At 49.1% G+C, this 26,074-nt stretch overlaps 1 protein-coding gene across 1 annotated transcript in view; it reads left to right on the top strand.

The window, feature by feature from the left end:
* The window catches only part of carmil3 (capping protein regulator and myosin 1 linker 3), a 90,807-nt gene that overhangs the window by 33,445 nt on the left and 31,288 nt on the right, over positions 1-26,074 (top strand). The window contains exons 12-26 of the mRNA XM_030364162.1: positions 251-337; positions 2,882-2,991; positions 3,332-3,409; positions 8,914-8,990; positions 14,845-14,949; positions 18,162-18,231; positions 18,568-18,649; positions 19,545-19,641; positions 20,035-20,089; positions 21,014-21,186; positions 22,683-22,751; positions 23,657-23,750; positions 24,529-24,627; positions 24,913-25,032; positions 25,437-25,550. Of these exons, the coding sequence (XP_030220022.1) occupies positions 251-337; positions 2,882-2,991; positions 3,332-3,409; positions 8,914-8,990; positions 14,845-14,949; positions 18,162-18,231; positions 18,568-18,649; positions 19,545-19,641; positions 20,035-20,089; positions 21,014-21,186; positions 22,683-22,751; positions 23,657-23,750; positions 24,529-24,627; positions 24,913-25,032; positions 25,437-25,550 (1,430 nt within the window). The remainder of the gene's footprint in view (positions 1-250; positions 338-2,881; positions 2,992-3,331; positions 3,410-8,913; positions 8,991-14,844; positions 14,950-18,161; positions 18,232-18,567; positions 18,650-19,544; positions 19,642-20,034; positions 20,090-21,013; positions 21,187-22,682; positions 22,752-23,656; positions 23,751-24,528; positions 24,628-24,912; positions 25,033-25,436; positions 25,551-26,074) is intronic.

Raw genomic sequence — 26,074 nt, 5'->3', positions numbered from 1 at the left:
TGTACACACAATTTTTCTCGTACTTTGTAAGCTATGGATAGTAGCCTTCTCCTTCACTAAGCATTGGCCGGGGGTGATCTTGTGCATCATACGGCTCATTTGAGGACTCTGGCAACACTCCATCTCTCGCTGTCTCTTTCTCTTGCTCTGTCGCTCTCTTTGTCTCTCTCTCTCTCTCTCTCTCTCGCTCTCGCTCTCGCTCTCGCTCTCGCTCTCTCTCTCTCTCTCTCTCTTCCCCCCCCCCCCCCAGGTGTGTCCAACCTCATCCTGCAGGTGTGTCGTCTCAACAAGGGTCTGCGCCTCCTCAACCTCTCCAAGACCTCGCTCAGCTCCAAGGGTAGGCATGTGTAGGGACACACAATCATGCACATACATATATATGTGTACATACATATAGATATAAAAAGTGAGGCCCGATTGGCTGTTTCATAGTCATGATGTATTAATCATGTAGATATGAGCGCTGTGTTTACCTTCATGCTGGAAGAAGCTGAGGCTGCATGGTGAAACACAATCTGTGGAGAAACCGGACTCATGGACAAGGCTAGAGACCCGCCCTGTCGCCTCTCTTCCCCAGCGCATATGCTCTTATCAGTCTCTCCACATTTCCCTGCATCTCTCTCTTAATTTGACCCTCCGCTATCTTTGTCTTATCGCTCTCCATCCCTTTCAATCTCTTATCAGGCTCTGACCGTCTCTCACTCATCCTCATTCTATCTCTCTCCATTCATCTGTTTCATCCCTCTCCATCCCTTTCAATCTCTCTCTCTCTATCTCTCATCTCCCATCTCTCTTTTCATCCCTCACATTCTCTCTCTCAGTCCCTCTCTCGGCACCCCTCAATCTCTCTCTCCCTCAGCACCCCTCTCCCTCCACCCTGGCCTTCTTTACTCTAGATCAGCTAAGCAGGTTATTATTTATGTATGCTCTGAGCTCGGTATGGTCAGCCAGGGCGCTGGGCTCGTTTATCTGCCTGCTATACTGAGAGCCTATCAGGGGCCCCGGGTTCAGTGTCCTACTTCTGCTCTTTGCCTCACCCCGAGGCCCGATCGGCCTGCAGCCGGACATTACTGCACACTCTGGTGGATCCCAGTTCTCTCTCTCTCTCTCGCTCTCGCTCTCTCTCTGAAAGGCGGTTGCCTGACGCGGTGGTTGGAGTGTATTAAGGGTGCTGGGTGAAGCTGTGGTCGGTGACCTTGGGGTGCTGAAAGGACGGTGATGACTTTGCAGTAGCTAGGCTTGTTTTACTCTTTTTTTTTTTTTTATATGTTGAATATTTATAGACGCCAAGCCCCCCCCCCAACCCCTCCCACCTCGCCCATCTAGATCTACAAACGTATGCATCCAATGAGACAAGGGAGCCTACCTTCTCTCTCTCCCCCTTTCTCTCCCTCTCTCCCCCACTCTGTTTCTCGGTCTCTGTCTAAGTGTTTGTGTGTGTCTCACTTGACAGACAGATGGACGGACAGGCAGGCAGATAGACACAAGGGCTGACTGACAGATTAGACATTCACACACACACACACACACACACACACACACACACACACACACACACACACACACACACACACACACACACACACACACACACACACACACACACACACACACACACACACACACACACACACACACAGTGTAGTTTCCTCGCGGTGGAGTCGTCTGTCATTACGGAGCGACGGTGGAGTCGGTACCTGCAGCCCCGCTAGTGGATGGATACGGATTAGAATGGCCCCGACCTCCCCATCACTCATCCCGCTCGCTGGCTCCACTTCCTGCTAATCGCTCCAAATTGGGGATGATGGGTTTAGAACCTCACCGGCCAGCCCCCCGGGGGGGAGGGCGTGAGGGGGGAGGAGAGGATGTGAGGGGGTGCAGAGGATGAGTTGAGGCGAGGACACGCAAGTGTAGGGATGGGAGTGTGGGCGTGAAGAGGAGAAGGGAGGGGGGGGAAGAGCGTGAGGGGAGCTGATGACGGCACAGTGCGGAGGGGAGGGGAGAGTGGGCGTGGAGGGAGGGAGGGAGGGAGAGTGGGGAGAGGGGAGTGCTGTGTGGAAGGGTAGGAAGAGGGAAACTACAAGCGTGACGGGAGAGGGAATGTTGGTTTGGGGGGTGTGGCATGACACAGATACCGTTACGTCAAAACCCCCCCCGGGCATTTGGAGAAGAAACGTTTTGGTACACAGTCCTTACCCCCGCCACTCGTGTGTTGGTGACTGTGTGTTTATTCTTATTTTTAGTTCGCCCCATATTTGCTCCTCAGCAGGCGATGCCCACGGAGGGGTTTAATGAGCAGCCCAGGCCTCCCCGTGGGGGGTCTGTCGGGATCCGCTCCGGAGCCAGGACTTTGTGTTGGGTTTCAGGGAAACGGAGGCTCCATTTCCTCTCAAGTGGTTCAAATGCCGTTGTCTTTGACTCTTTCCACCAGCGCTGTTTATAACTAGTTTGTAACCAAAAGCGGGACACGCAAATAAATATGGCCTACTAACTCGTACTCGTCCTAAACATTTCCTACATCCTCTTCCTCGTTGACTGTAATACTTATGATAATGACATCCTATTAATGAGCTTCATTAAAGGCAATGTCAACTGTTGATGATCTGGGCTAAGCACAAGCTGTAGACTGGCTCTGCGGGCATACAATGGTGGGCGGACCGGCTCACCATTGCACAGCTATTGCACAAACGCACCCCAAGTGTGTATCAATGATGTCATGCTGGTCCACCAGACTTTATGTTACTCTCGTACACTAGTATATTGTAAATAAGAAAAGTACAGGGAAGGAACTCATTTAGAAAGTGAGGGATTGCATTTATCTGCCCTACTGCCAATAGAGTCTGTCTGTCTCTCTCTGTCTCTGTCTCCCTCCCCCCCCCAGGTGTGGTGTCTCTGTCCCAGGCGCTGTGCTCGAGTGATGACTACTCCAACTCCCTGATCCACCTGGACCTCAGCCGGAACCCTGGGGTGCTCTCTGGAGACGACGCCACTGTGAGACACCCACAATCACGCACGCACACAGGCGCACATCGTCGGACACACACACTGGGAGCCTTGCACGCGCATGTGACACACGAATTGACTCAGATACACACACTCACTCTCTGATTCCCTCACTGTATGCACAGTCTCACTCTTCTAAACATACTTACTCATGCATGCAGGGTAACACACACTCGCTCACACTTTCGCAGGCAGGCATGCATGCATTCTCATTCACACAAACACACACATGCTCTGCCATGTTTACAAACCCCTTTTTAAAACTGCAACATTGAATTCAAACCTCAAACTGTGTATTTGTGACGTACTTCTCTTCTCCTGGATGCAGAACCTGTACCTTTTCCTGGCCCAGCCCAACTGCCTGGTCCATCTCGACCTCTCCGGGACCGACTGCACTGTGGACTTGGTGAGTTCCAATTGTTCACGTTCTTCCCTATATCCAGGTGTGACTGCTTCTGGGGACCGCCTGCTATAGTTTAGGAATCACCATTCCAGACCATGAAGACACTGTGACCGAGGATAAGATATTCTTATGATCTCAGATGGTCACAGCCGAAAATACAAGACACTTAAATAATGTTTTGCTGCAGAAAGTGCTATAAGTTAACTAGCTTAATAGTTAACATCGTAGCTGGTTCAGATGGTTAGTTGAAAGCATATGCTACATTATTGAAACCATATATTTTTTAGCCGTTGTACACAAACAAGTGTCCTGTTTTGGATCATGTCGTACATGTTGGGAGACTCGGAGACAGTTTAATATTCTGAACAGACGGAACCCATTTCCCCCCCACTGGGGCGCAGACCTCCGGTTTACTGGTGAATATTTTTAGCGCGGTGTTGCGTCGTTTGACAGTTTGGCGGTGTGACTGTGTGAGGGTGCAAAGACGCATCAGCGGGCGTTCAAACAGCGGGGGCGCGTTCCAACTGTCACCATGTAGCGAATCCCCCTCACTTCCTTAATCTCCAGCTGTTGTCCTCGATCGACATCTTACCAACTGGTTCCACTGTAGTGAGAGACCAGATGTGGCCTAATGGTCCCGGCGAAGCGGCCCCCGTACTGAGCATACATCGATGCATCCTGCGCAGAAAGGGCTTCAGAGTTTCGCACCCAAACAACATAATCCAAAGAACAAGAATGCTTGATTAATTTCCATGCTGCTTGACCACTTACAGATACTCTTTCTCCTCAAAGGTTAAGTGGACAAACCGTTTTGGTACGCACCCAATGTCATGCTAGGCTTTTTTTCCTCCTCCTCCTCCGATGGTGCAAGCAGTTGACGTCTGAGCAACACCGGTCCCCTCTGGTCACTAGGTGGCTGGCGGTGTCAATGGCTTCTCCCTTAAATTGACTTCAAGTGACATATTGGTGTCACCCGCTGTCATGTGTGGCGCAACTGGTTGAGCATGACATCGTCAGTGGTTCGATAGTGGATCGAAGCAATATCCCTTTTGGATAAAAGGTTGAGTCCCCCACATTTCAACGTTTATATTTACCCTGAATATGGGTTTGTTTTCTGATGCGGCCAAGCCATGATGCAATGGCTCCGTTTCTTTCAACAGGGGCAACAATAGAAGGGAACCAATCAATTGTCACACTGTTAATGTGTCTAACGAAGCCTGCAGGGTTGTTTATGAAGCATTAACGTCAGGCTTATGAATGGTTAAACACTGACAGGGTGGCCGTTAGCTTGACTACATTCCATTTAATAGTGAAAGGGGAATCAAATCCTCCCATTGACGGTAATCATATTGATCGCTTTGTTGTCGTTCTGCACGCACATGAATCCACACCAGTAAAGGCACGTTAAACCGCTTTTGTGCTGATGAATGCTGCTTCCTAACGCTGACTGGTGCACCGTTATGTCACTACATCACGTTGCCGGGCAGCAACACAGCAGCGTTCACCATGGATACCGTTACCGGGGGCTGCTTCAAACACGCGGGGTGTCAGTGGAAATCCTGAATTGGTTATTAATAGCTTTGATGTATGGAGGAAGCATGCTGGAGGTCTCCTGGGGAGAGGGAAAGGGGTGATGGAAAATAGGGCAGGATAGACTTGTGGTACTGGGTTCGATTCCCAGCGTCCCCAGCTGACCTGTAGGCCTCCTAGAGGTAATGCAAAAACATCAACGAGGTGTCAATCGATTTGTTATCATGACCCTCATCAAACCAGTGGCTCGGTAGTACCAATGTGAGGGGAACTTCAGAAGTAATTCTTGCAATTGAATATCAGGAAGTTGGTACACTCCGTTTAAATTGGACTAAAACTGCCTTAGGCTAATAGACGATGACTCACCGCTTCACAGCGGAGTTGCAGGTGAGCAAAGTTCACCTGCAACTTTTATTGATCCTCAGATTTTGTGCATTCCTCAGATGGTAATTTTGGATAAATGGCATGGCGGAATACTTTGCTTGTGTATGGACATGACACCGAGCTGTTGAAATTATCAGTAAAAAGACTTCAATGGGGAGTTCAAATGTTCTAGATAAAAGTTTAGCCTCAATGGCTAAAAATAAGCTCATTGTTTCCATGGCAATTGGCGCAGCAACACGGTTACACTGACTATTATGACGAATAGTATTTATTGTCACCACTATTTAAAGTGTCCTTCTCTGGGAATCAATTAAACCTGGCGGTGTAATTGGCATCCGCCCCCTGATACTTCTGATCATTTACAGATAAAGGAGAGAAGAAAAGAGCAGGCGTGAAAAGAAAAAACACAAACACAAATAAGTAGCATGAAACATTAGCCACTTTGCGGAGTCTCTGAGCTAACTGGCTTGATCCCCACGCGCGGCTGATGGGGGATTACCGCGAGCGTCTATTGTACCCACGCTATGTACGCAAGGCGGTAGACGGTTTCTTACACCAACTCCCTCCAGGGTCTCCCAGGCTCTGTGGCACATCCACTTCACTCGGAGGGAGAGGAGCCCTAAGAGGTGTGTGTCAGACGGCTTGTAAAGCGGCCTGTTCTTTACCAAAATCCCCACTGCTCTTAATGTGCCGGAGGGGAGGGAATATCAGACGCTATAAATAAGAATGCTAGGGAACAACTCTCCCTGCAGCTAATGGCGGCTATGAATATTGTATGGGATATTTGATGCGTGTACACGGGCCTTTACATCTTTCATCTGCATGTTTAACCTTTGAGTATCTCCTCCCGCGGCTACAGGATATTTGGACCTGTTTTTACGGACAGGACCGAGAGTCGAAAGCGAGAGTGAGTGGTGTCATTGTGGAATAGCGTCGGGTCAGGACTTGAACCCGGAATGCTACAAGGTCGCATTGCCCAGCGGTCAGACCACGGAGCCGCTCAGAGGACAACCCATGAGGGCGAGTGTTGATAGTTTAACATCCTCTGTCGCTCACCCCCCCCCCCCCCCCTCGCTCTGCCCGGGTGAGCCCGCCCTGCCAGCGCGTCACCCCTTTTGTTTCTCTCTCCAGCGGAGGGGCCCGGTGGGTTGAATTATTAATCAGGCTGTGTTTTCATCTGCCATGACATGACATGCTAAACGTTGCTGAATATGGATTAGTGGACTCTCCTATGATGGATTCCACCGCCGGGGAGAAACGATTTGTCTGCGAGGTTATCCCGGCGTGAGAGATGGGAGGATGGTTTTGGATGGCAGGAGATAAAGTGGGGCTATCCGTTGCGTTTTGTAATATTTGACCGGAATCCATTAATGTCGTACCAGGTTACACATTTAACCTTTTATATTAAAAGGAACGTGAAACCTGAAACTCCCGCTTTTTCCCCCCCCAGCTATTAGTGTTCCTGCCAATGTTAAGATCCAACGCATCCATCCTGCTTTTAAGTGGACCAAAAGGGTATAACAACTGCATGGTCATGGTTTCATCGGGTTCCATTCCCGTCTCCGTTGTCATAAGACGGTAGAGCTTTGCCCTATCATTGATTCAAGATCCCAGACTTGAATGCCATTTCAACAAGTTGATTGGAATTCCCTATCCCCTACCTACACGCACGCACGCACCCACAATATAATGGCTCAAATAGCATTTATCCTCCAGATTCTTTGGAGGTAGCATGCCTGATGTCAGCACGCCTCGTGTGAAATCGCAGCGCTTGCCTCCATTTTATGGCCTCCGTTGGGACACCAGAAGTACTCGGGAGGTATTGGGATGTGTTCCTGGTGTTGTTGCTGCTAAAGACACATCCCTGCGGTTGAGAAATGGCACTTCAGAAGGTACGTGGTGTTCTGCACTCCGTTGCCACATTAAAGTGTTGTTTGAATGAATCACTGTTTTAAATAAAGGTGCACCAACACCACAGCTTTTGGAGCCAACTCCCAGCCCCGAAGAAATCAATGCGTCCAATTCTCTGTGTGAACCGCTTCAATTTTGTTTAAACCCTCTTTCGGCCCCGCAAGATGTTTGATTTAGAAGTTTAAAGGTTAGTTGAAAGTCTTCCAACCCCCCCGATTTTAGTGTCGCCGCCGTGACATTTATAAAGAGAGGTCAGTGTGTTAAAGTGTGACATTTGCCAACGAATCGCGAGCACCCAGCAGATTAAGCCGACGCAATAAATGACTCCTCTGAATTGTTAAAGCGCCAACGTTGACCCAGTGCACCTCAATAAGCCATCTCATATGAAATGAATGAACCGTCCCGGCCACACCCCTCAACCAGGCACGCCAGATGCTTTGGAACGCAGAACCATCTGTGAAGTCGTCCTTGGAAACTGTTTGGAAAGGGGTGGGCCCTTTCCTAAAATACTTGGCACATGATTGGCTGAACCATCTGTCTATCTGCATCCATCACGCATCATAGATCACGTCGCTCGATGATTGGCCCGCAGTTCATAACTCGAAGCCTGGCAGGAATGATTGTGTGACAGTTTGGCGCACAGTTTGATCTTGAGAATCCAGATGCCTCACAAGGTAAACTACCTCCTCCCCCTCCCCTGAATCTCATTGAAGATGGCCTTCGCCAGAAGTCGGCCGGAAGTCCATTATGTTCTTGGTGAGCTGAGACCTGCTCACACGGGCTGTATGGTTTTCCCTCTAAGCGGCTTGATGGCCTCCACAAAGAGATATGAGGGGGGGGGGGGGGGGGGGGGGCTCTGTGTGTGGTTCCTGGTGCCTAGCTCAAGGGCACATGGTACTAGCAATGGGTTTTAAAGCGGTGCCTGCTGACTGGAGCTCGAGGCCTCGGCCGGGGGGCATGGCTTGCCTTATGGCGCCCCCTCCACCTCTAGGCTGAAGAAGATTTGCGCCTTAAGCTCAAATCCTTTTCAAGTCCTCGCTGCCCTTTTACTGCTGGTCCGGGAGGATGAAGAGGTGGGCGGGGGGTTGGTGTTTACTTGATAAGGCTATTTTGAGAATGATGTATTACGACTTATTCATGTAATTTGAGTAGCGTTGCCAAGTAAGAAGCTAATCCATCATATTACTCATGGGGTTGTTCAATATCGCATTTGTGTTTGAAGAAATTGATGCCGTAATCTTTTCACTAATGTATGAGAGCCAAAGTAAATGTGGAAACTCGACGCTCGCTCTCTCTCGCTCTTGCTCTCTCGCTCTCTCGCTCTCTCGCTCCCTCTCTAGTTCAAAGGCCTTTGTTGGCATGGGAACCTACATTGCCGGAGCATGTAGAAATTAAAACTCAACATAAAAGATGTATATGTAATTAAATAAGTCTCGAAAGTACGAAAAATAATATATCTCCTCTCTCTATCCTCACTCGTTCTCACTACCTCTCTGCCCATCCGTCTCCCTCTCTCTGTCTCCTCTCTTTCCCCTCTCACACCCCCTCTATACCTCTCCCTCCCCACTCTCTCTCTCACTACCTCCCTCTCCATCACCTCTCTTTCTCACCCCCTCTCTCTCTGTGTTTCTCACCCCCTCTCTACCTCTCTTCCACTCTCTCTCTCTCTTTCTCTCTCCCAGTTGTTCGGGGCTCTCCTGCGGGGCTGCTGTGCGGACCTCTCCTACCTGAACCTGTCCAAAAACACCTTCTCCCACAGGTGGGTGTTCACCGCCTCCATCTCCTCCTACCCCCCTACCTCCACCTCCACCACTACCTCCTCTTACTTCCTCCACTACCCTCCTCACCTCTGCTCCTCTTGGGACTTACTTCAACGCCTACCCACTTAAACTCCACTACCTTCTCCACCATCGTCACGCCTCCATCTCCTCTATCCTCCACCACATCCCCTGCACCTCCTCCGCCTCCTCCACTATCTCCTCCACCATCTACTCCTCCACCATACCTCCCCCACCTCCACTTCCCCCGCCACCAGCTCCTCTCCCACCTCCACCTCCAGCATCTCCTCCCCCACTTCACATATGAATCCCCATGTATCAGAGGGGTCGCAGATGGACCGTAAAACAATATAATATCCTGTCTGGGGCTACACCCCTCGGAACCTCTGGAGGTTTCCCATTGGTGGAGGAGAGGGAGAGGAGCTCTCTGGAGATGCTGCTATTGTCCTAATTTATTTCCCCTCCTAGACTAGCGCTTAGCCCCGGTCCTCACTAACGCTAATATTACCCCTGTCTTCATCTGTTCGTGTGTGTGTGTGCGTGTGCGTGCGTGCGTGCGTGCGTGCGTGCGTGCGTGTCAGCACACTAATGTTCACATCTGTTTGTCACATTAGTGAAATCTGAGGACCCCAAGCGCTCTCGGTGCACTATTGTGTGGGCGGGTGTTTGTGCATTCGCCTGCCTGCATGTGTGCGTTTACTTTAATTATGTGTGTGCGACTATGTGTACACACTCATTTGGGCAGGCGAGTTTGTAATGATCAAGGTGTGTATGTCTGTGTGTGTATTTGATTGTCTCGGCAATTTGTGTTGGTGATGATTTGTTTAGCTGTGTGTATTTGAATGTGATTATCTGTCTAGCTGTGTGTGTGTGTGTGTGTGTGTGTGTGTGTGTGTGTGTGTGTGTGTGTGTGTGTGGGGGGGGGGGGGGGATGTCTCTGGTGTGTGTGTGTGTGTGTGTTTTAGTGGGCTTAGACATATTTGTTTGTGGAAAAGACCCTCTGTGGAACCATCTACAGTATGTGTGTCTGTTCACCAGGCAGGCGTAGTGGGAGTGCTGGTGCTGTGCTGGTGCTGTGGGGTCTCTCTGGACTCCAGCTCCCCCCAGCAGGGCTCCACCAGGACATTACTTACATTACACAGGGAAAGCTGGTGAAAAATGAGACTAATTTCACCAGCAAATTATTGTTCCAATCCCCAGGCATCAGGAGCCAGCCTCCCTCCTCACCCGCCCTCTGTCTCCTCCCTTTCTCCCTCCCTCCCTCCCTCCCTCCCTTTGTCTCTAACTCTCTCACTTGATCTCCATCTCGCTCTCCTTGCTCATCCTCTGTCTCCTTCCAATCTCCGTCCCTCCTTCTCACTCTCCTTCGCTCTTGCTTGCCCTCTATCTCTCCCTCCTGTCTCATCTTCTCTCTCACTCATGCCACCTCATTCTTCAACCCTATTTATCATACGTTTTTCTCTCTCTCCTCCGATATTCTCTCTCACCCCCCCCCCCTCTCGCTCGTTCGCCCAATTTATAATATTTCTCTCTCTCCCTTTGTTATAGCTCTCTATACACGTCTCCTTTTCCCCCAATTCCGTTTTTTGTCTTCCCCAATTATTCTGCTACTCTTAGAAAGACCTTCACCTAGTTCTTCACCCATTTTCCTCATCGCTCTCTTCCTCTTCATCATCTCTCTCTCCTCTCTCCACCCTTTTGTATCCCTCTTTTATTGCTCCCTCCCTTATCGTTTTCCTTCTCTTCACTTGCACCCTTCTATTCCATTGATTATTCTTTATCTCTCTTGATTTACCCTTCCCTCCTTCTCCACCTCCTCCTATGCCCCCCTCCACCCTCCACCCCCTCTCCTCCTCCGTCCTTTTCATCCTTCACACGTCTCCGTCGGTTCCTCTCCCCTCCGTCCCTCTATCGCTCTCCATACCCTCTCTCTCTCCCTCTCTCTCTCCCTCTCCACCTGTCTCTCTTCATCCCCTCCCTCCCGTCTTTCTTACTTATTAACTCTCCCTCCCCCCTCCACCTCCCTTTTCTTCCTCCAGTCCCCACCTCTCTTTTTCTCTCACCTTCGCCTCTCTCTCCCCTATCCTCATTAATTTGAGTAGTGTAACGCCCCCCCCTCCCCCGTCTCTCCCTGCCTCCCATCGTCATTCACTCTCTCCCGCCGGATTTATACCTTCGAGTAGCAAGCGCCCCTTCTCTCTAGGTGCGGCTGGACCGTTAAAACAAGCACGCACGCACACACGCACACGCTCTGTCACATGGAGGTGTCAACAGACACGAGTGCAGGTTCATCAAAGCGCGTATGGATGACCAGATGGACCCAAGGCAGTGACGGGGTGTGCGTGTGTTCGGGTGTGTGTATGTGTGCGAGTGACCGAGCGAAGCCACGTGATGACAGTGAGCGCTTTGTTGTCATGTAAGAGAGAGACATTTTGTTTGTCGTCAGTTGAGCTGTGTTTTTTCTGCGATGGCAGGGTTAGGGTCATGACAGGAAGTGTCTGCGTCTGTATTATTAGTCAGTTTGAACATAGGCTGGTTGACATTAATGTGTCTGTGTGTTTCTGTGTGTGTAGCATTGTTCTTCTGTCCTGTCATACAGGACATTTTGTGTGTGTGTGTGTGTGTGTGTGTGTGTGTGTGTGTGTGTGTGTGTGTGTGTGTGTGTGTGTGTGTGTGTGTGTGTGTGTGTGTGTGTGTGTGTGTGTGTGTGTGTGTGTGTTGGTATGTTGTGGCGTGTGGGATGACGGCAGAAGCCACGTCAGTCGGATCATATGAACATGTGACCTAGAGAGCAGAAGGTTAATCGGTGGCCTGGGAGTCAGACTCTCAGCGCCTCTGGCTCGGCATTCCTCTCCTCTATAGTGACGGGAAAACATACACTGCGCCGCTGTCTGTCATTGTGTGCTTCTGTGATGTGGTAGTCCACACAATACAATCGCAGGTTCGATTTAACATCCTATCTGATTGGTTCCCAGGGCGAGGAATTGCCCTCCCTCATCGACGCCAGCGAGACCTAGCATGATGCGTTATCGGCCAACATGCTATTAACTCGTTAGTCCGTTAGCTTCTAACGACCTAAAGAGTAAATAGCATGTTGGTTAACCAACATTTCCATCCACTGAGGCTAGCAGTGGCTGCAGATATTCATCCTGTCTTGGAATATGTGAAGAAGTCGCCACCAAATACTAACAAGCTGCGCCTCTTTAGCAGCATCTTATCACATCAACAGGCTAGCAGTGAGCCCACAGTTTTAAAGGTCAAGTACATTTTATTGTTTTGGCTCTTATGAACAGTTACCGTCTGAAAGGGCTTGGCAGGCCACATTTTATGGCGTCCCCTTAACCCGCCGCACTCTAAAGGGCAGGGAAGGACTCCCCCAGGGGGGAGACGGCGGGTTAATTGGAGAGGAGAACAGAAGGTCTATTAGCTGGACCTGCACAACACACAATTCATGTGCTGTGCCTTATTTATATTACTACGACTGCTCTGTGGCACTTCTACTGCAGCCATTTACTCCATTCACAGTTATCCAAAAGTATAATAGTAAAACCAGTGCCCATTCATGGAAGAAAAATGATTTAGATGAGAGACTTGAATAGAAATACATAGAGAGCGATCATTAACGTAAACTGCTTGAGTCGATTAAGAACAATCGGTCGCTTGTGACTTAATGCTGTTAACAAGGATATAATTAGTTCATTCGTTTGTTGCAGCGGGAAGTTCTTTAACATTAACTCGACTTCACCCTGGCCGACCTGACACCGATCAAAGGTGTCCTGCCTTTGTAGTTGACTCTGTTTTCAGGAGGCGCCTTATTGCTATTCGACCCGTGGCCCCCGCTTTCTCTCTGCGTCGGCCATCAAAGTGGTGTTTGGATGATGATCACAGAGTAATATAATGTAATGTAATGCAGGGGGGGAACGGGCCCCTGGGGGCCGTGTAAATGAGGACACAATCACAGAGCGAGCGCGGGAGACGGAGATGCAGGATGAACTCGTCAGACGAAATCTGACGGCGGGGGAAACACAGGATTACACAGAAGTGGTTCAGCTGTTGGTCAACAGCGTTTTCCCCCGTGGGACGGCACGAGTGTCCTGCTCGTAGAAAAGTACTAGGGTTTATGCTGAATAGTTTCTGCCGCCGCTCTCTCCTCTCTCTCTCCTTTCCTCTCCTTTCCTCTCCTTTCCTCTGATTTCTGCGTCTTTTTCATCTCATCTCCTCTTTTCCTCTCCTCTCTCCCTTGCTCCTCTCTCTCTCATCTTCTCCCTTCCTCCTGGTTTGCCTCTCCTTCAGCCCTCTAAACACCACTCTTTGCTTTGATGAATTATTTGTGCTTTAGTCCTAGATAGGGGGACTGAGGGGGAGGGAAGAGGAGAGGGAGAGAGGGAGGGGTGTGTGCAGAGTTGTGGTTCTGGTTGCTAAGGAGTGTTAAACACAGTTCAGAACCCCCTGAACTGGATTACTGCTGTCCTACACAACCACAACAAGTCGCTCCTCTGCTGCGACGCCGCAGGCTTTAACGCACGCACAAGCAGATACAGACACACATGCACACAGACAAAATATTACAAATGCCGCCTGTCATAGTTGCACGTTTAGACGGGGACACACAATTGCACAAAATTTTTAATATACACGAATGCTTGCAAACTTTCACCCCCACACACAAACACAAACACACACACACTTGCACACACCGTTCCATGTCCTTATTTCCCTGGGCTGGGAGGACCGCAGTGGCGGCTGGCCGGGATAACTGCTGAGTGTGAGCTTCTACCTTGCTCCTGGACGGTCCTCATGCCTTCTCACTGCCGGCCTGGTCTGATCCCAGCTGAATGACATGCTCCGTAGCCATCTGCCCTCGCCCTGAACAGCTGTTTTTCTCGGTCTCTCTCGGTCTCTCTCTCTGTCGCTCTCTGTGTCTGTCTCTCTCTCTCTGTCTCTCTGTGTCTTGGTTTACGTCCTTTCGTTTCATTCATCCTTCATTACCAACTCCTGCTTTTCGTTTGTCTCTTAACCTTTCCCTCATATTGTAATTCTCTCTCTCTGGATCTCTCAGGCCTGACTTTATTATTTCCTGTCTTGTTATTCCTCGCTCGCTTTTGTTCGAAGTAGTCTGTTTTATATATACCCACGTATATACAAAGCTTTCCTTTCTTGTGAAGGACATACGTGTGTGTGTGTGTGTGTGTGTGTGTGTGTGTGTGTGTGTGTGTGTGTGTGTGTGTGTGTGTGTGTGTGTGTGTGTGTGTGTGTGTGTGTGTGTGTGTGTGTGTGTGTGTGTGTGTGTGCGCGCCCTTCACACGAAAGGAAATCGGTCTCTCGCTCTGTTTCTCAATCCAAATCAATTCGAATGGCTTTACCGCCATCGAAATTGTACAATTACCTGCATTCTCCCTCCCTCCCTCCCTCACTGTATTCCATCCTATCTTATTTCCTCTCTCTGTTGTTGCGTTTCATCTTTTGGTGTCTGTTGTCCTCAGCTTTATCCTTCATTTTGCCTCTCTGCTCTCTCACGTCTCTTCTGGTTTACATGAAATTGAATTTAATATCTTTCCTATCGCCGTCTATGCTTTAAAATGCTGTATAAATTGCATACCTTCTTACTCACAGCCAAACAGGAAGGTCTGCTCTGGAAAGAAATGAAAATAAATAGTTTTTACTATTCCAGGCAGGACTGGAGGAATTCATCCACTTTATGTTGATTAAAAAAAGGCTCAGTGTCGGTGGTCAAACGTTATGTACATTTTGTATCAAAGGTGGGTTTCCACCTTGGTCCAGCTCCCCATCCATCCCTCACCCTCCTTGTTCTCCTTTCTCTCCTCTCTCTCCCAGGAGAGCCAGGGATTCCCTGCCCACCTTCCGCCAGTTCTTCAGCTCCGCCTTCAGCCTGACCCACGTCAGCCTGGCCTCCATGAAGGTGCCCCCAGACTCCCTAAGGTGAGTCCGGTCCCAGACCACTTCACGTCCTGGTCCACGTGAGACCACTTAAGATCCTGGTCCACATGAGAACAATTCAGGTCCTTGTTTACAGGAGAGCACTTGAGATCCTGGTCCACAGGAGACCGCTTCAGGTCCTGGTCTAAATGAGACCGCTTCAGGTCCTGGTCTAAATGAGACCGCTTCAGGTCCTGGTCTAAATGAGACCGCTTCAGGTCCTGGTCTAAATAAGAACGCTTCAGGTCCTGGTCTATATGAGACCGCTTCAGGTTCTGGTCTAAATGGGACCACTTCAGGTCCTTGTCTAAATGGGACCAGCTAAGGTCCTGGTCCAGGATTAGACCACACTGGTTGGCCTTGGCTAGTGGGGCAGGATGGGGGCCTCACGTGTTAATCTTTGTAATTCGTGTTTTTGTTTTTTTCAAATCATATTATTCATACTGGTATTTAGTTTAATTCACATTTTTTGTTTATAGAATTTTTATTTATTCATTAATTTCTTCATACTTTTGGTTTATTCATATTTTGACTTACTCGGTTTTATTCATTTTTTGGATCAACTTGAAATTCATAATTATGTGTGTATTATTTGTGCATTTATTGATTTTTGTGCTCCTCAATACATCCGTGTAGCTCAGCTGGTAGAGCATGGCAGGGTGGGGTTTTTTACTGCCTCTGGGGCAGGTCAATCCCATGCCAACGAGTAGGGGGGGCAGTAGTTCAGGAGGCCCAGCGGTTTGACTTGTAACCGGAAGGTTATTAGTTAGATCCCCGGCTCCTCCTGGCTGTGTGTCGGTATCCCTGAACCAGACACCTCACCCTAACTGCTCCCGACGAGCTGTCTGTCTCCTTGCATGGTTGACAACGGCACGCTGTCAGTGTGTAAATGTTTTTATGAATGGTTGTAGGTTGCTTTGGACAAAAGCGTCTGCTAAATGCCCTAAATGTAATTGTTTTGGCATTTCATCATTGTATCTTTAGGGGTACAACAAAAGTACAATAATGAAAGGAACTATCCAATTATAGATGTCGGTCAAATCAGATTAACATCAAGTGATCTAGAAATCAAAAGTAACTTTGTCTCTGATGATTGAAGCCAGTTGAAGCATGACACGCTGTCATCTATTTTTGTTTTCCATTCATTCAGCCCGTGTTCCAGATGAAACCTATTTACTATGGAGGCAGCGTCTCTTTGGAACGCGTCGAGTAACTGCCGTTTGTGAAGGCGGTTAAATAAGGGATAGTGCGCGGTGGAAGGACGGAGGGTAAAGCCGTGTTCTCCACTACAGGCAGAGCTGCAACACAGGGTTGTACCTCTCTAATTAGAGCAGCTCGTTAAGCCCTCGTTAGCCCAACCTCGTTAGGAGCACCTCGTTTAGCCCTGGATAATAAGCAAGGCATTGTGCTGCACACTCAAAACAGTGCCATTATTAATCCTAGGTTTCTATGGAAACGTAGACAACTTTCTGTGTAATTTGTTTCTGTGCATCTATTTTGGGTGAAGGTGTGTGTGTTTGGTGGAATTCTGTTAAGCCTTGTTCCTTTTTGAGGGCTTTTCATGGCAGGGTTAAGTGTTTGACGTTGTTTTACGAGGTTATCATGTTAAATCTATGCTAAGTCCATGTTTAACACACTCAATATGGCTTCTTCAGTTACAAGCACTCGGCATTTGACAGCGGTAATCTCTCTGAGCTTCAATGCCTGGTTTCACATGCATCAAAGATAAGCAAATTACAGATGTGTAATACTCATTTATTGTTGCTTATTTATCTTACATAAACGCATTCCAATGAAATCTGGTTTGTATAGTGTTTGCTCACAAAGCGGTTAGATGCAAAGTAATTTTCAATCAAAGGCACTTTATGGCGTTTAAAACGTACATTGAAATCGCCGAAGCACAAAAAGAGAAATGCAGACAAAAATAAGATACACAATATCGAAATGGGAATAAGAATAAAAATGCAAGAGAAATATTTAGAAATATCTATTGGTCGCTGTATGGATTTAAATGTGTGTGTATTTTGTTTATTAGAGGCATAGATAGCTCTCACTCTCTCCATCTCCCTCTCGCTGTGGCGAGGTTATATGGGGGCATCTCGTTCAGATGTGGGGCTGTGTGTGTGGGGCGTTGATGCGTTGTCTGTGTGCTAGGAACAGCTGCTGGTTCTGTGGTTGATGGTGGAGGAGTTCAAACTTCCGGAATGCATCTCTTCGTGTCAGACGTCTGTGATTGGAGCACAATGGGATGAGAAACAATGCATAGGAATAAAAGACAAAGTACACAGATGTGCTGCTCTGTGTTTGGAGGCACCTGGATAATGGCTGGTGATGCCTGTGTAGTCAGATGCAGATGATACGAGTGCGTGTTTGTGTTTATGTCTGGGTTTGTGGATCTGTGAATATATGCAGGTTAGACTAAGAACATTTTCGTATTGTTTTTCGTAATCTCAGGTTTGGGATATCATTTACATTTTGTTCCTTTTTCCTTTTACTTTAATTCAAAATGCACATTGGGTTATTAAATTGAAAAATGTATTTTTACCAGAATATCGACGGATCAGCAGATGATAGATATGCCTAAATCTCTTTCTAAATCTCTTATCTAAATTGTGTGATCCATAAAATCTACGGGGGCAAAAATGCGCAAATGTTCTCTACGTTTGTGTTCATATTCTAAATCCCTTATAAATGATGTTTGTGATACCTTATCAGACATACCCCCCCCCCCCCCGTAGTCAAAGTACGTATTGGATGTTGACGGATGACAATACAACAGATTGATTTCACGCAGGACCCATGTGCTTCATATCAGCCAGCCATCTTGTTTTGTGCATTGCCTGGTTGTGTTTCTCTTGTCTGGCTCACCTTCCCTTCCTCTGGTTACATTTCCACCGGCCCCGAGCGAGACTATTCTCTCCCCCTCCTTTCCCTCCTCCTCCACTCCAGTTCTTTCATTTCCCTTTTGTTTTATTAACAACCATCTCTTTATTGCCCTGCATCTCCTCCCTCTCTGCCCCTCCCTTCTGCCCTCTATCAGACGCTCTTCTCTCACTATCTATTTTTACTCTTATTGTCTTCCTATATATATTCACTCTATCTGTTCCCTTTCATTCACTCTATCTTTTCTCTTTCATTCACTGTTTCATTCACTCTACCTGTTCTGTCTCCCTCTGTCTGTTCTTATTGTATCATCCTGTTCTTGTGTGTCCCAGAGCTCTGTTCCTGGGTCTATCCAACAACCCTCACATCACAGATCTCCACCTGGACATCAGCGGCTGTGAGGTACCCTTTCCCCACTCTATATTAATATTAATACTATATTATAGATGAAGGTAACCCTCTCGCTCTGTATTGATATTATCTACTCTCTTTCCTCCCTGGTATGCTCCCTCTATCTCAATATAATACTGAGAGCGTACGCTCCACTGTTCTCTGACTTTCTGGGTCTGTTATGTCTGTTCCTATCTTTGTGGCCGATTACTATGACTCTAACTTTCACTGTCTTTTCACTGTCTGTCTGTGTCCGCCTGTGTCTCTCTCCGTCTCTGTCCATTTCTGTCTGTCTGTCCGTCCATCTGTCTGTCCGTCTGTCTCTCTCTGTTTATGTCTCTCGTTCAGCTGAGGTCAGCTGGTGCCGGCGTGCTCCAGGAACTGTTTCCTCGTGTTGCCTGCGTTGGAACCCTTGACATTTCCGATAACGGTACACACACACACACACACACACACACACACACACACACACACACACACACACACACACACACACACACACACACACACACACACACACACACACACACACACACACACCTATGTGCATATTATTTGTGGATTACCAGGCATAAATGCACAGAAAACACTTAATCCTCTTGGATCATTGACATTGCTTTCATCTTTTGGCAGAGAGAATTGTATTCCATTACATTTCACTTAAACCCACTCCATCCCCCCCCCCCCCCCCCCCCCCCCCCCCACACACGCACACACACACACACACACAAGTAGGGGCGGGGCGGTGGGGTGCAGATCAAAAGGTGATGCAAGCATGGAGACACTGATGTGAGTGACAGGCGTGGCTCGCTCAGATCTTCCGTCTGTGAGACGTCTCAGTTTTTATGCCTCCCAATCTTGCACCCTCTTATCAGTTCTCAAAGGGAAGTTAGGACTGGAAGACGAGGAGGAGGAGGAAGAATGAGTAGCGAGATATCCCCTGTACCTTCTCTTCCATGGTCCTGCTGTGTGTGGAGAACACCATTATTGGAAGTCCGACGTGGTCTCTGGTCCAGGATAGAGGAAGGGTTAGGTTGTTCGACTCCCATGCCGCCAAGTACTGGGTTTGATCCCCGATGGCTGCAGTGTTTATGTGTAGGTTTCTTTGCGTACACTGCCGCAAACCCTACCTGCTCTCGTGATTTCAGATCGGTGTCACACTGGAGGTCACAAGGTCTGCATCCTCGAGTGAGATCACCTGCTGACCCCGGGCCTACTCCTTAATAACCTGTATCTGAAGTCACTGCAAGGCTCCGTGGATAAATGTCTGCTCATTGACTAATTGAAGGGTAATAGTAAGTTGTGATCCTGTGCTTCCTCTGTAGGGCTGGATGGGGACATGCTGGTGGTCCTCCCGTCCTTCTCCAGACACCCCTCGCTCAAGCACCTGCTGCTGGGGAAGAACTTCAACGTGAAGGGCCGGTGGGTGGCTGGGCTGGATGCTGGTTTATAACGTTAAAGAGGATCTGTTTCACGGAAATCTAAACGCAAGAACAGCACCATCTATGGGGGGGATGGTGTGTGTGTGTGTGTGTGTGTGTGTGTGTGTGTGTGTGTGTGTGTGTGTGTGTGTGTGTGTGTGTGTGTGTGTGTGTGTGTGTGTGTGTGTGTGTGTGTGTGTGTGTGTGTGTGTGTGTGTCGTTAATGAAGGCAGTGGCTCCCGGTGCTGATGCAGCTGTTATGTAAATAGTAATGATGATCACTAATGGTGTTTGAGACGGCTTAATGATGGCCTTGTTTCACACTGAGGAAGATGAGGCTGGACCGGCGGGATAATGGTGCTGATGAAGAGACGACGATGTATTTGCTTCTCAGGTTGCTGGACGAGATTCTGCAGAAACTAGTTCACCTGGTGCAGGAAGAGGACTGTGTGAGTACACACACACACACCCTTCACCCATACTAAGTTCGTAGAGCCCTGCTCAAATGATAATTTACATAATTACACTTGCACAGCATCAACAGATTCAATCGATTTATCTCCTCGCTCTGTCACTCTCTCACTTTCACTTGCTCCTCTCTCTCTCCCGCTCCTCTTTCTCTCTCCTCTCTCCCTCCAGTTTCTCCCCGCTCTCTCTCTATCCAACTGTCATGTATTTCGCCTTCACACGTCCACAAGCTCTCTCTCACTAAGCTACAAGCTCTCTCTCTCTCTCGCTCGCTCGCTCGCTCGCTCGCTCACTCTCTTACGCGGCTACAGGCACGGGGTGAGCGCGACACACAAACAGACACGCCTGTTAAGTCATCCATGGACTCTGCAGGCGGACGATGAATCATTCATTTAGTTTCACCGTATTCCTAACTCTCCTTAGGGCCAAACTCTCTTTATCTCCCTCCACCGCTCTCGTTCACTATCTCTCTCTCACATTCTCTCTCACCATCTCCGTATCTCTCGATCTCATTCGGCCTGCTTTCTGAGAGGCAAATTCAGCATGACAAGTAGCTTGCTCAATTATTTACCACATTTGATGGTGATAGCTCACAAGCGTTCTCAAATGTGCGTGCATGCCCATGTACACACACTAAGCTTTGGCGTGTGCGAAAGCTTGTTCATGGGCCCGGAAGTCCCAACTGTGGATATTAAACCCAGTATTTGAAAAACACACGCACACGCATACGCACACGCACACGCACGCACACATTCACAGCCAATACACCTCTATCTCTCAAGCCTTACTGCCTTCTCTCTGTCCGTCTCACTCTTTTTGCCAACTCTCCTTCACTTTCTCTTTGCTCCACTGTCCGTCTCTTCAATCCCCCTAAAACTGAGACGCTCCCCTCTCCCCTCTCCCAGGCCCTGCAGTCCCTGTCCCTGGCCGACTCCAGGCTCCGTCAGCGGGGCACGGTGCTGGTGAACGCCCTGGGCTCCAATGCCGGGCTGCGGAAGGTCGATCTCAGTGGGAACTGTCTGGAAGACTCTGGGGCCAAGATGCTGAGCAAGGCCCTGCAGATCAACACGACTCTGAGGTGGGTGTTGGTGCGTGCGTGTAGGTAGGTGAGGTGGTGTGTGCTTGTCAGAGTGTGGGTGTGTGTCTGTGTTCACATGCTTTCATGTGTGTCCTTGTGTGTGAAGGTGATTGTGTGTGTGTGTATGTGTGTTCTGAGTCAGGATGGGTAGGGCATGATGCACCAGCTTCAAAGGAAAAATAATTTGGCACGGCCCCAACGTTATAATAGAGGAATAGGGGTGGGGTTGTGTGTGTGGGGGGGGGGCAACGTGGGTGGGTGTGTTCTCCTCTACAGGGCTGTGGAGTAAAGGAATGCAGGCATAGGAACTCAAGGATATTGGCTATTGTTGTGGGGGACAGAGATGAGCTGCGTACCCGAGGGGGACTGGCAGAGGTCCCCTTAGTTATTAAAACACCACTGCGGCTCAAGTCAATGAGAAAGAAGACAACCAATGGGAATAGACGGGGGGACGATGATGACCACGATGACGATGATGCTTACGAGAAAAGAAGGGTCAAAGGGGAGCAGGGGGCGCTGGGGTTGGTTCGAGGACGTTGTCGTGGTAACGGAGTGAGTAATGAGGGGGAGGGGGGGGGGGTTGTAGCAGCAAGACGGGGAGGGTGGAGATGATGACATGAGAGGGAGAGCGAGTGTAAGAAGATTTAAAGTAAAGATGAAAGATGGGGACTTTATTCAGCCCTGGGGGGACTCATAGGTGAAGGAGATGAGGAGAGGGAGAACGAGGAGGAAATGATGTGCTGCAACAGAGGTGGCATCGGCTCATCAAACAGTGATTAAGGTACAGGAGGCGGAGGGGGAGAGATGGAGTGACGGAGGAGGTACTGGAGGTGGAAAGATGGAGGTGGTCCACGTAGTGGAGGAGAAGGAGAGGGAGGAGGGATGGAAGAGGTGGACGAGGAGAGATGGAGGAGGTATAGTAGATGGAGACACGGAGATTGAGTGACGGATGATGGGATGGACCGATGGCTCTGTAGAAGGAGGTGGAGGAGGTACAGAGGGTGGATGTGGAGAGAAGGGGTGATGGAAGAGGCACAGGAGGCGGGGGAGTAGAAAAAGAGTGATGGTGGAAGGAGAGGAACTGGTGGAGAAGAGATGGAAGGATGTTTGAGGGGGGGGCGAGTGGAAGAGGAGCGATGGAGGAGGGACAGCAGGTGGAGGAGGAGAGGTGGAATGAGGCGGAGATGGAGAGAAGACAACAAGAAGAGAGGGACACATTGGGGTTTGGCCAAACAAGCAGAGTGCGGGTGGGTGATGTGTGTGGGTGGAATGTTCTATGCGTGTGTCGATTTTCTAACCGCCCAATTCGGCATCTGTACCTTTTTTGAATGACCCAGTTCTGTGTGCGCGTGTATATGCACATCTATTTGTGTAGACTTTAAAGGAGGGTGTGTGTGTGTGAGAGTGTGTACACTCTGTAAGTGATTTGTTTGTTTTTCTACAGAGTGGCAAACTAATGACTCTCGCTATCTCTCTCTCCCCGCTTGTTGTGCAAGGAGTGTGACATGGGATCGCAACAACACCACGGTGCTGGGACTTCAGGATGTAGCCAGAGCCCTGGAACAGTAAGACACACAGACAGACACACAGACAGACAGACAGAGACACAGACATACAGACACACAGACAAAGACACACACACAGACAGACACACATTCACACACACAGCATGTGCTTTAAGCGGGTCTTTGCGTTTGTGTCTCTGTTACGCTGATTAGAGACGAGCATCCTTATGAGCGGATAAATGAGCTTCTACACACACAGATGTGACAGCTGCGCTGTCAGAGTCCACCGCGTTACACCACATTTCATCACTCTTCTGATGCTATGTGCCACTCAAACTCATCGTTTGTGTGTGTATGTGTGTGTGTGTGTGTGGATTTGTTACCTTGTGTGTAAGAACGAACGTATGCGAGTGTGTTTGAGAAAGTGTCTTCATTTCTTACTATGTGTTTGAGACTGTATTTGTTACCGTGTGTGACAAAGGAAGAAAGATTTCTTCAGTGTGTGTATAAGTGCGTGTTCATCAATGTGTGTGGGTATGCATGAATCACTTTGCATACACACAGTGCATGTTTTAAAGTGAGTTTGGCAATCAGGAGGGCGAATAAACGATTAGAGTATCGATCGATTTCTCCCTCAGGTAATTGCGGTTCCCTTTTTTTAAACGTAATTAATAATGCAGATCTAAACATGAACGCATCAAAAATGTCTCTCTCTCCCCCTGACTCTCTCGCTCTCCCCCTATTTCTCCGCATCTGTCTCTCTGCATCCATTTTCTCACCTCTCTCTCACCCCCTGTTTTCCTCCTTCAAATCTCTCTCTCTCTCTCTCTCTCTCTCTCTCTCTCTCTCTCTCTCTCTCTCTCTCTCTCTCTCTCTCTCTCTCTCTCTCTCTCTCTCTCTCTCTCTCTCTCTCTCTCTCTCTCTCTCTCTCTCTCTCTCTCTCTCTCTCTCTCTCTCTCTCTCAGTAACTTCACCATCCACTACATGCCCCTCCCCCTCAGTGACGTGGCGCAGGCGTACCGCAGCGCTCCAGAGAAGATGGAACAAGCCATCACCAAGGTTGGTTAAACATCTCCTGGTCACATCCAAACTACAATGCTTCCCAAGAGTAAAACGATTCAGCGTGTCATGGGGGATCTTTCTCTAGGAGTCGTTTTATTCTGTCCCCATTTCCCCTATCAACCGCCGGTGTGAAAATGTCAGACGAAAAAAGACCTCTGCTTAGCTGTGAGGGACAAACATTCAGCGTACCAACAAAACATGTCAACCGTAGTGAAACCAGTGTGATGTGGTATGGGTCGGGCAACGCGCCTGGCAGCGATCACAGGGGTCTACTCCACACTGGGGTCCTACTCTCCACGTCTCCGCCGCGCTCTGAGGTTCCGTCTGTCTTGACTGTCTCGAGGTAATTCTATCCAAACATAATTACGGCCGTGTTCCTTAACGCTTGGCTCCCAGCTGGTGAGGTGTGCTGAGGTTCTGACAGGGTGTGCGATCCCTCGGGGAGATAACTTTTCTACTGTTATCCTTTGCATAAGATAATGAGACGGCGCCACCTGCTCAGCGGTGAAGCCTCTCAGCAGGTCCGCTTCCGTTTCAGTGGATTCCCCTCGGGTTTAAGGCGTCTCTCCCTTGGCGGCGGATTAACATGCAAATGGACTTTTCACCTGCTCGTCGCGCTCTGTAAACACTCATCCCCTCCCGCTGTGTGTGTGTGTGTGTGTGTGTGTGTGTGTGTGTGTGTGTGTGTGTGTGTGTGTGTGTGTGTGTGTGTGTGTGTGTGTGTGTGTGTGTGTGTGTGTGTGTGTGTGTGTGTGTGTGTGTGTGTGTGTCACAGATTCAACGCGCCCTCTTGAGGAACAACCAGACGCAGAGGTTTTCCCAGAAGCAAGCCCTCAGGCTGAACCAAGGCCTGGTTACCAGCACCGCCGAACAGGTGTGTGTTCGTGTGTGTGTGAGAGTACTTGCATGAACGTGTGCGTCCGTCTTTGTTTTCCTGCCTTGTGGCTATACGTCGCAGCCATGGGAGATGTTTGTGTGTCTGCTTCAGAAATGTATTTGCACTGTGTGTGTATTTTGGGCAAGGGACTTTGGTCAGAAATATATACATAGATATATATACCGGTACATACCGGCATATTTTCATTCTTGTGGTAATGCTGACTGTGTGTGTGTGTGTGTGTGTGTGTGTGTGTGTGTGTGTGTGTGTGTGTGTGCGCAGGTGATGGAGCGGCTGTGTGTGCGTGTGCAGCAGCAGGTGTCTGTCCTGAGAGGATCAGAGGATCAGGAAGAGGTGCAGGCAGCCAAGCAGATCCTTAAGGAGGCCAAGAACTCCAGGGCGGTGAGTCCAGTGTGTGTGTGTGTGTGTGTGTGTGTTTGACTACTCCATACATCTTGTCAACCCACATACGGTGTCCACATACCAATCTCTCTGCTATTCCTCAGTGTACATTGTATGCATTAATGCATGTCTATGCTATTATGCAATGCCAGTAAAAACCTCAATTACTTGGAGTTTAATTACACGGCCTTTGCACATTGTAAAATATGGGTATTGTTTTTTTTTATCAAATGTTATATTATTAAAATAATTCTGACCTGCTGGCCTGTCTTTTGCTGCCTTGCTCTTCCTGTCTCTTTAACGCTCTCCGCCCGGCTCTCTCTCCTCCGTTCTCACCATCTGTCTCTCTGTCTCCCTCTCTCTCTCTCCTCCTGTGTGTTGATCTCACCTTCTCTCCCTCTCAGCTGTACCCGTCTCTGTGTGAGCTGGCTCATGTCCTGTCTGTAGACGGGCCGGTGAGACAGAGACTGGAGACTCTGGCCGGGGAGCTGACCAAGGCGGCGGACAAGGAGCTGCAGGTGAGGGGGGGCGGGGGGGGGGAGAGGCGGGGGGAGTGAATGGTGGGAGGAGGGTTAGAAGGTGAATGGAGGGAAGGAGGGGGAGAAAAAGGGAGAGGGAGACAGAAGAGTCGGAGGGTGGGAAAGCGATGGAGGAAGGGTGGTGACGAGAGAAAGAGGGGGAAGGGAGGGAGGGAGGTATGCAGAGGGGTTTGATAGATAGAATGGCTGGGAGGGATGGATAGGGAGAGTGGAACAGAGAGAGAGAGAGAGAGAGAGAGAGAGAGAGAGAGATGGAGAGAGATGGAGAGAGAGAGAGAGAGAGAGAGAGATGGAGAGAGTGGGAGGGAGGCAGGGACTGGGAGAGTGGAAGAGAGAGAGAGAGGTGGAGAGAGTGGGAGGGAGGCAGGGACTGGGAGAGTGAGAGAGTGAGTGATGCAGGGACTAAGAGTGGAAGAAGGCGAGTGAGAGTGAGAGAGAGAGAGAGAGAGTGGGAGGGAGGCATTGGCTGAGAGGGAGGGAGGGAGGGAGGGAGAAAGGGAGGC

This window comes from Gadus morhua, chromosome 8 (genome assembly GCF_902167405.1).
Source record: "Gadus morhua chromosome 8, gadMor3.0, whole genome shotgun sequence".
NCBI classification, from domain to species: domain Eukaryota; kingdom Metazoa; phylum Chordata; class Actinopteri; order Gadiformes; family Gadidae; genus Gadus; species Gadus morhua.
The sequence above is the reverse complement of the archived record's forward strand: the minus strand, read 5'-3'. Positions and strand labels throughout refer to the sequence as shown.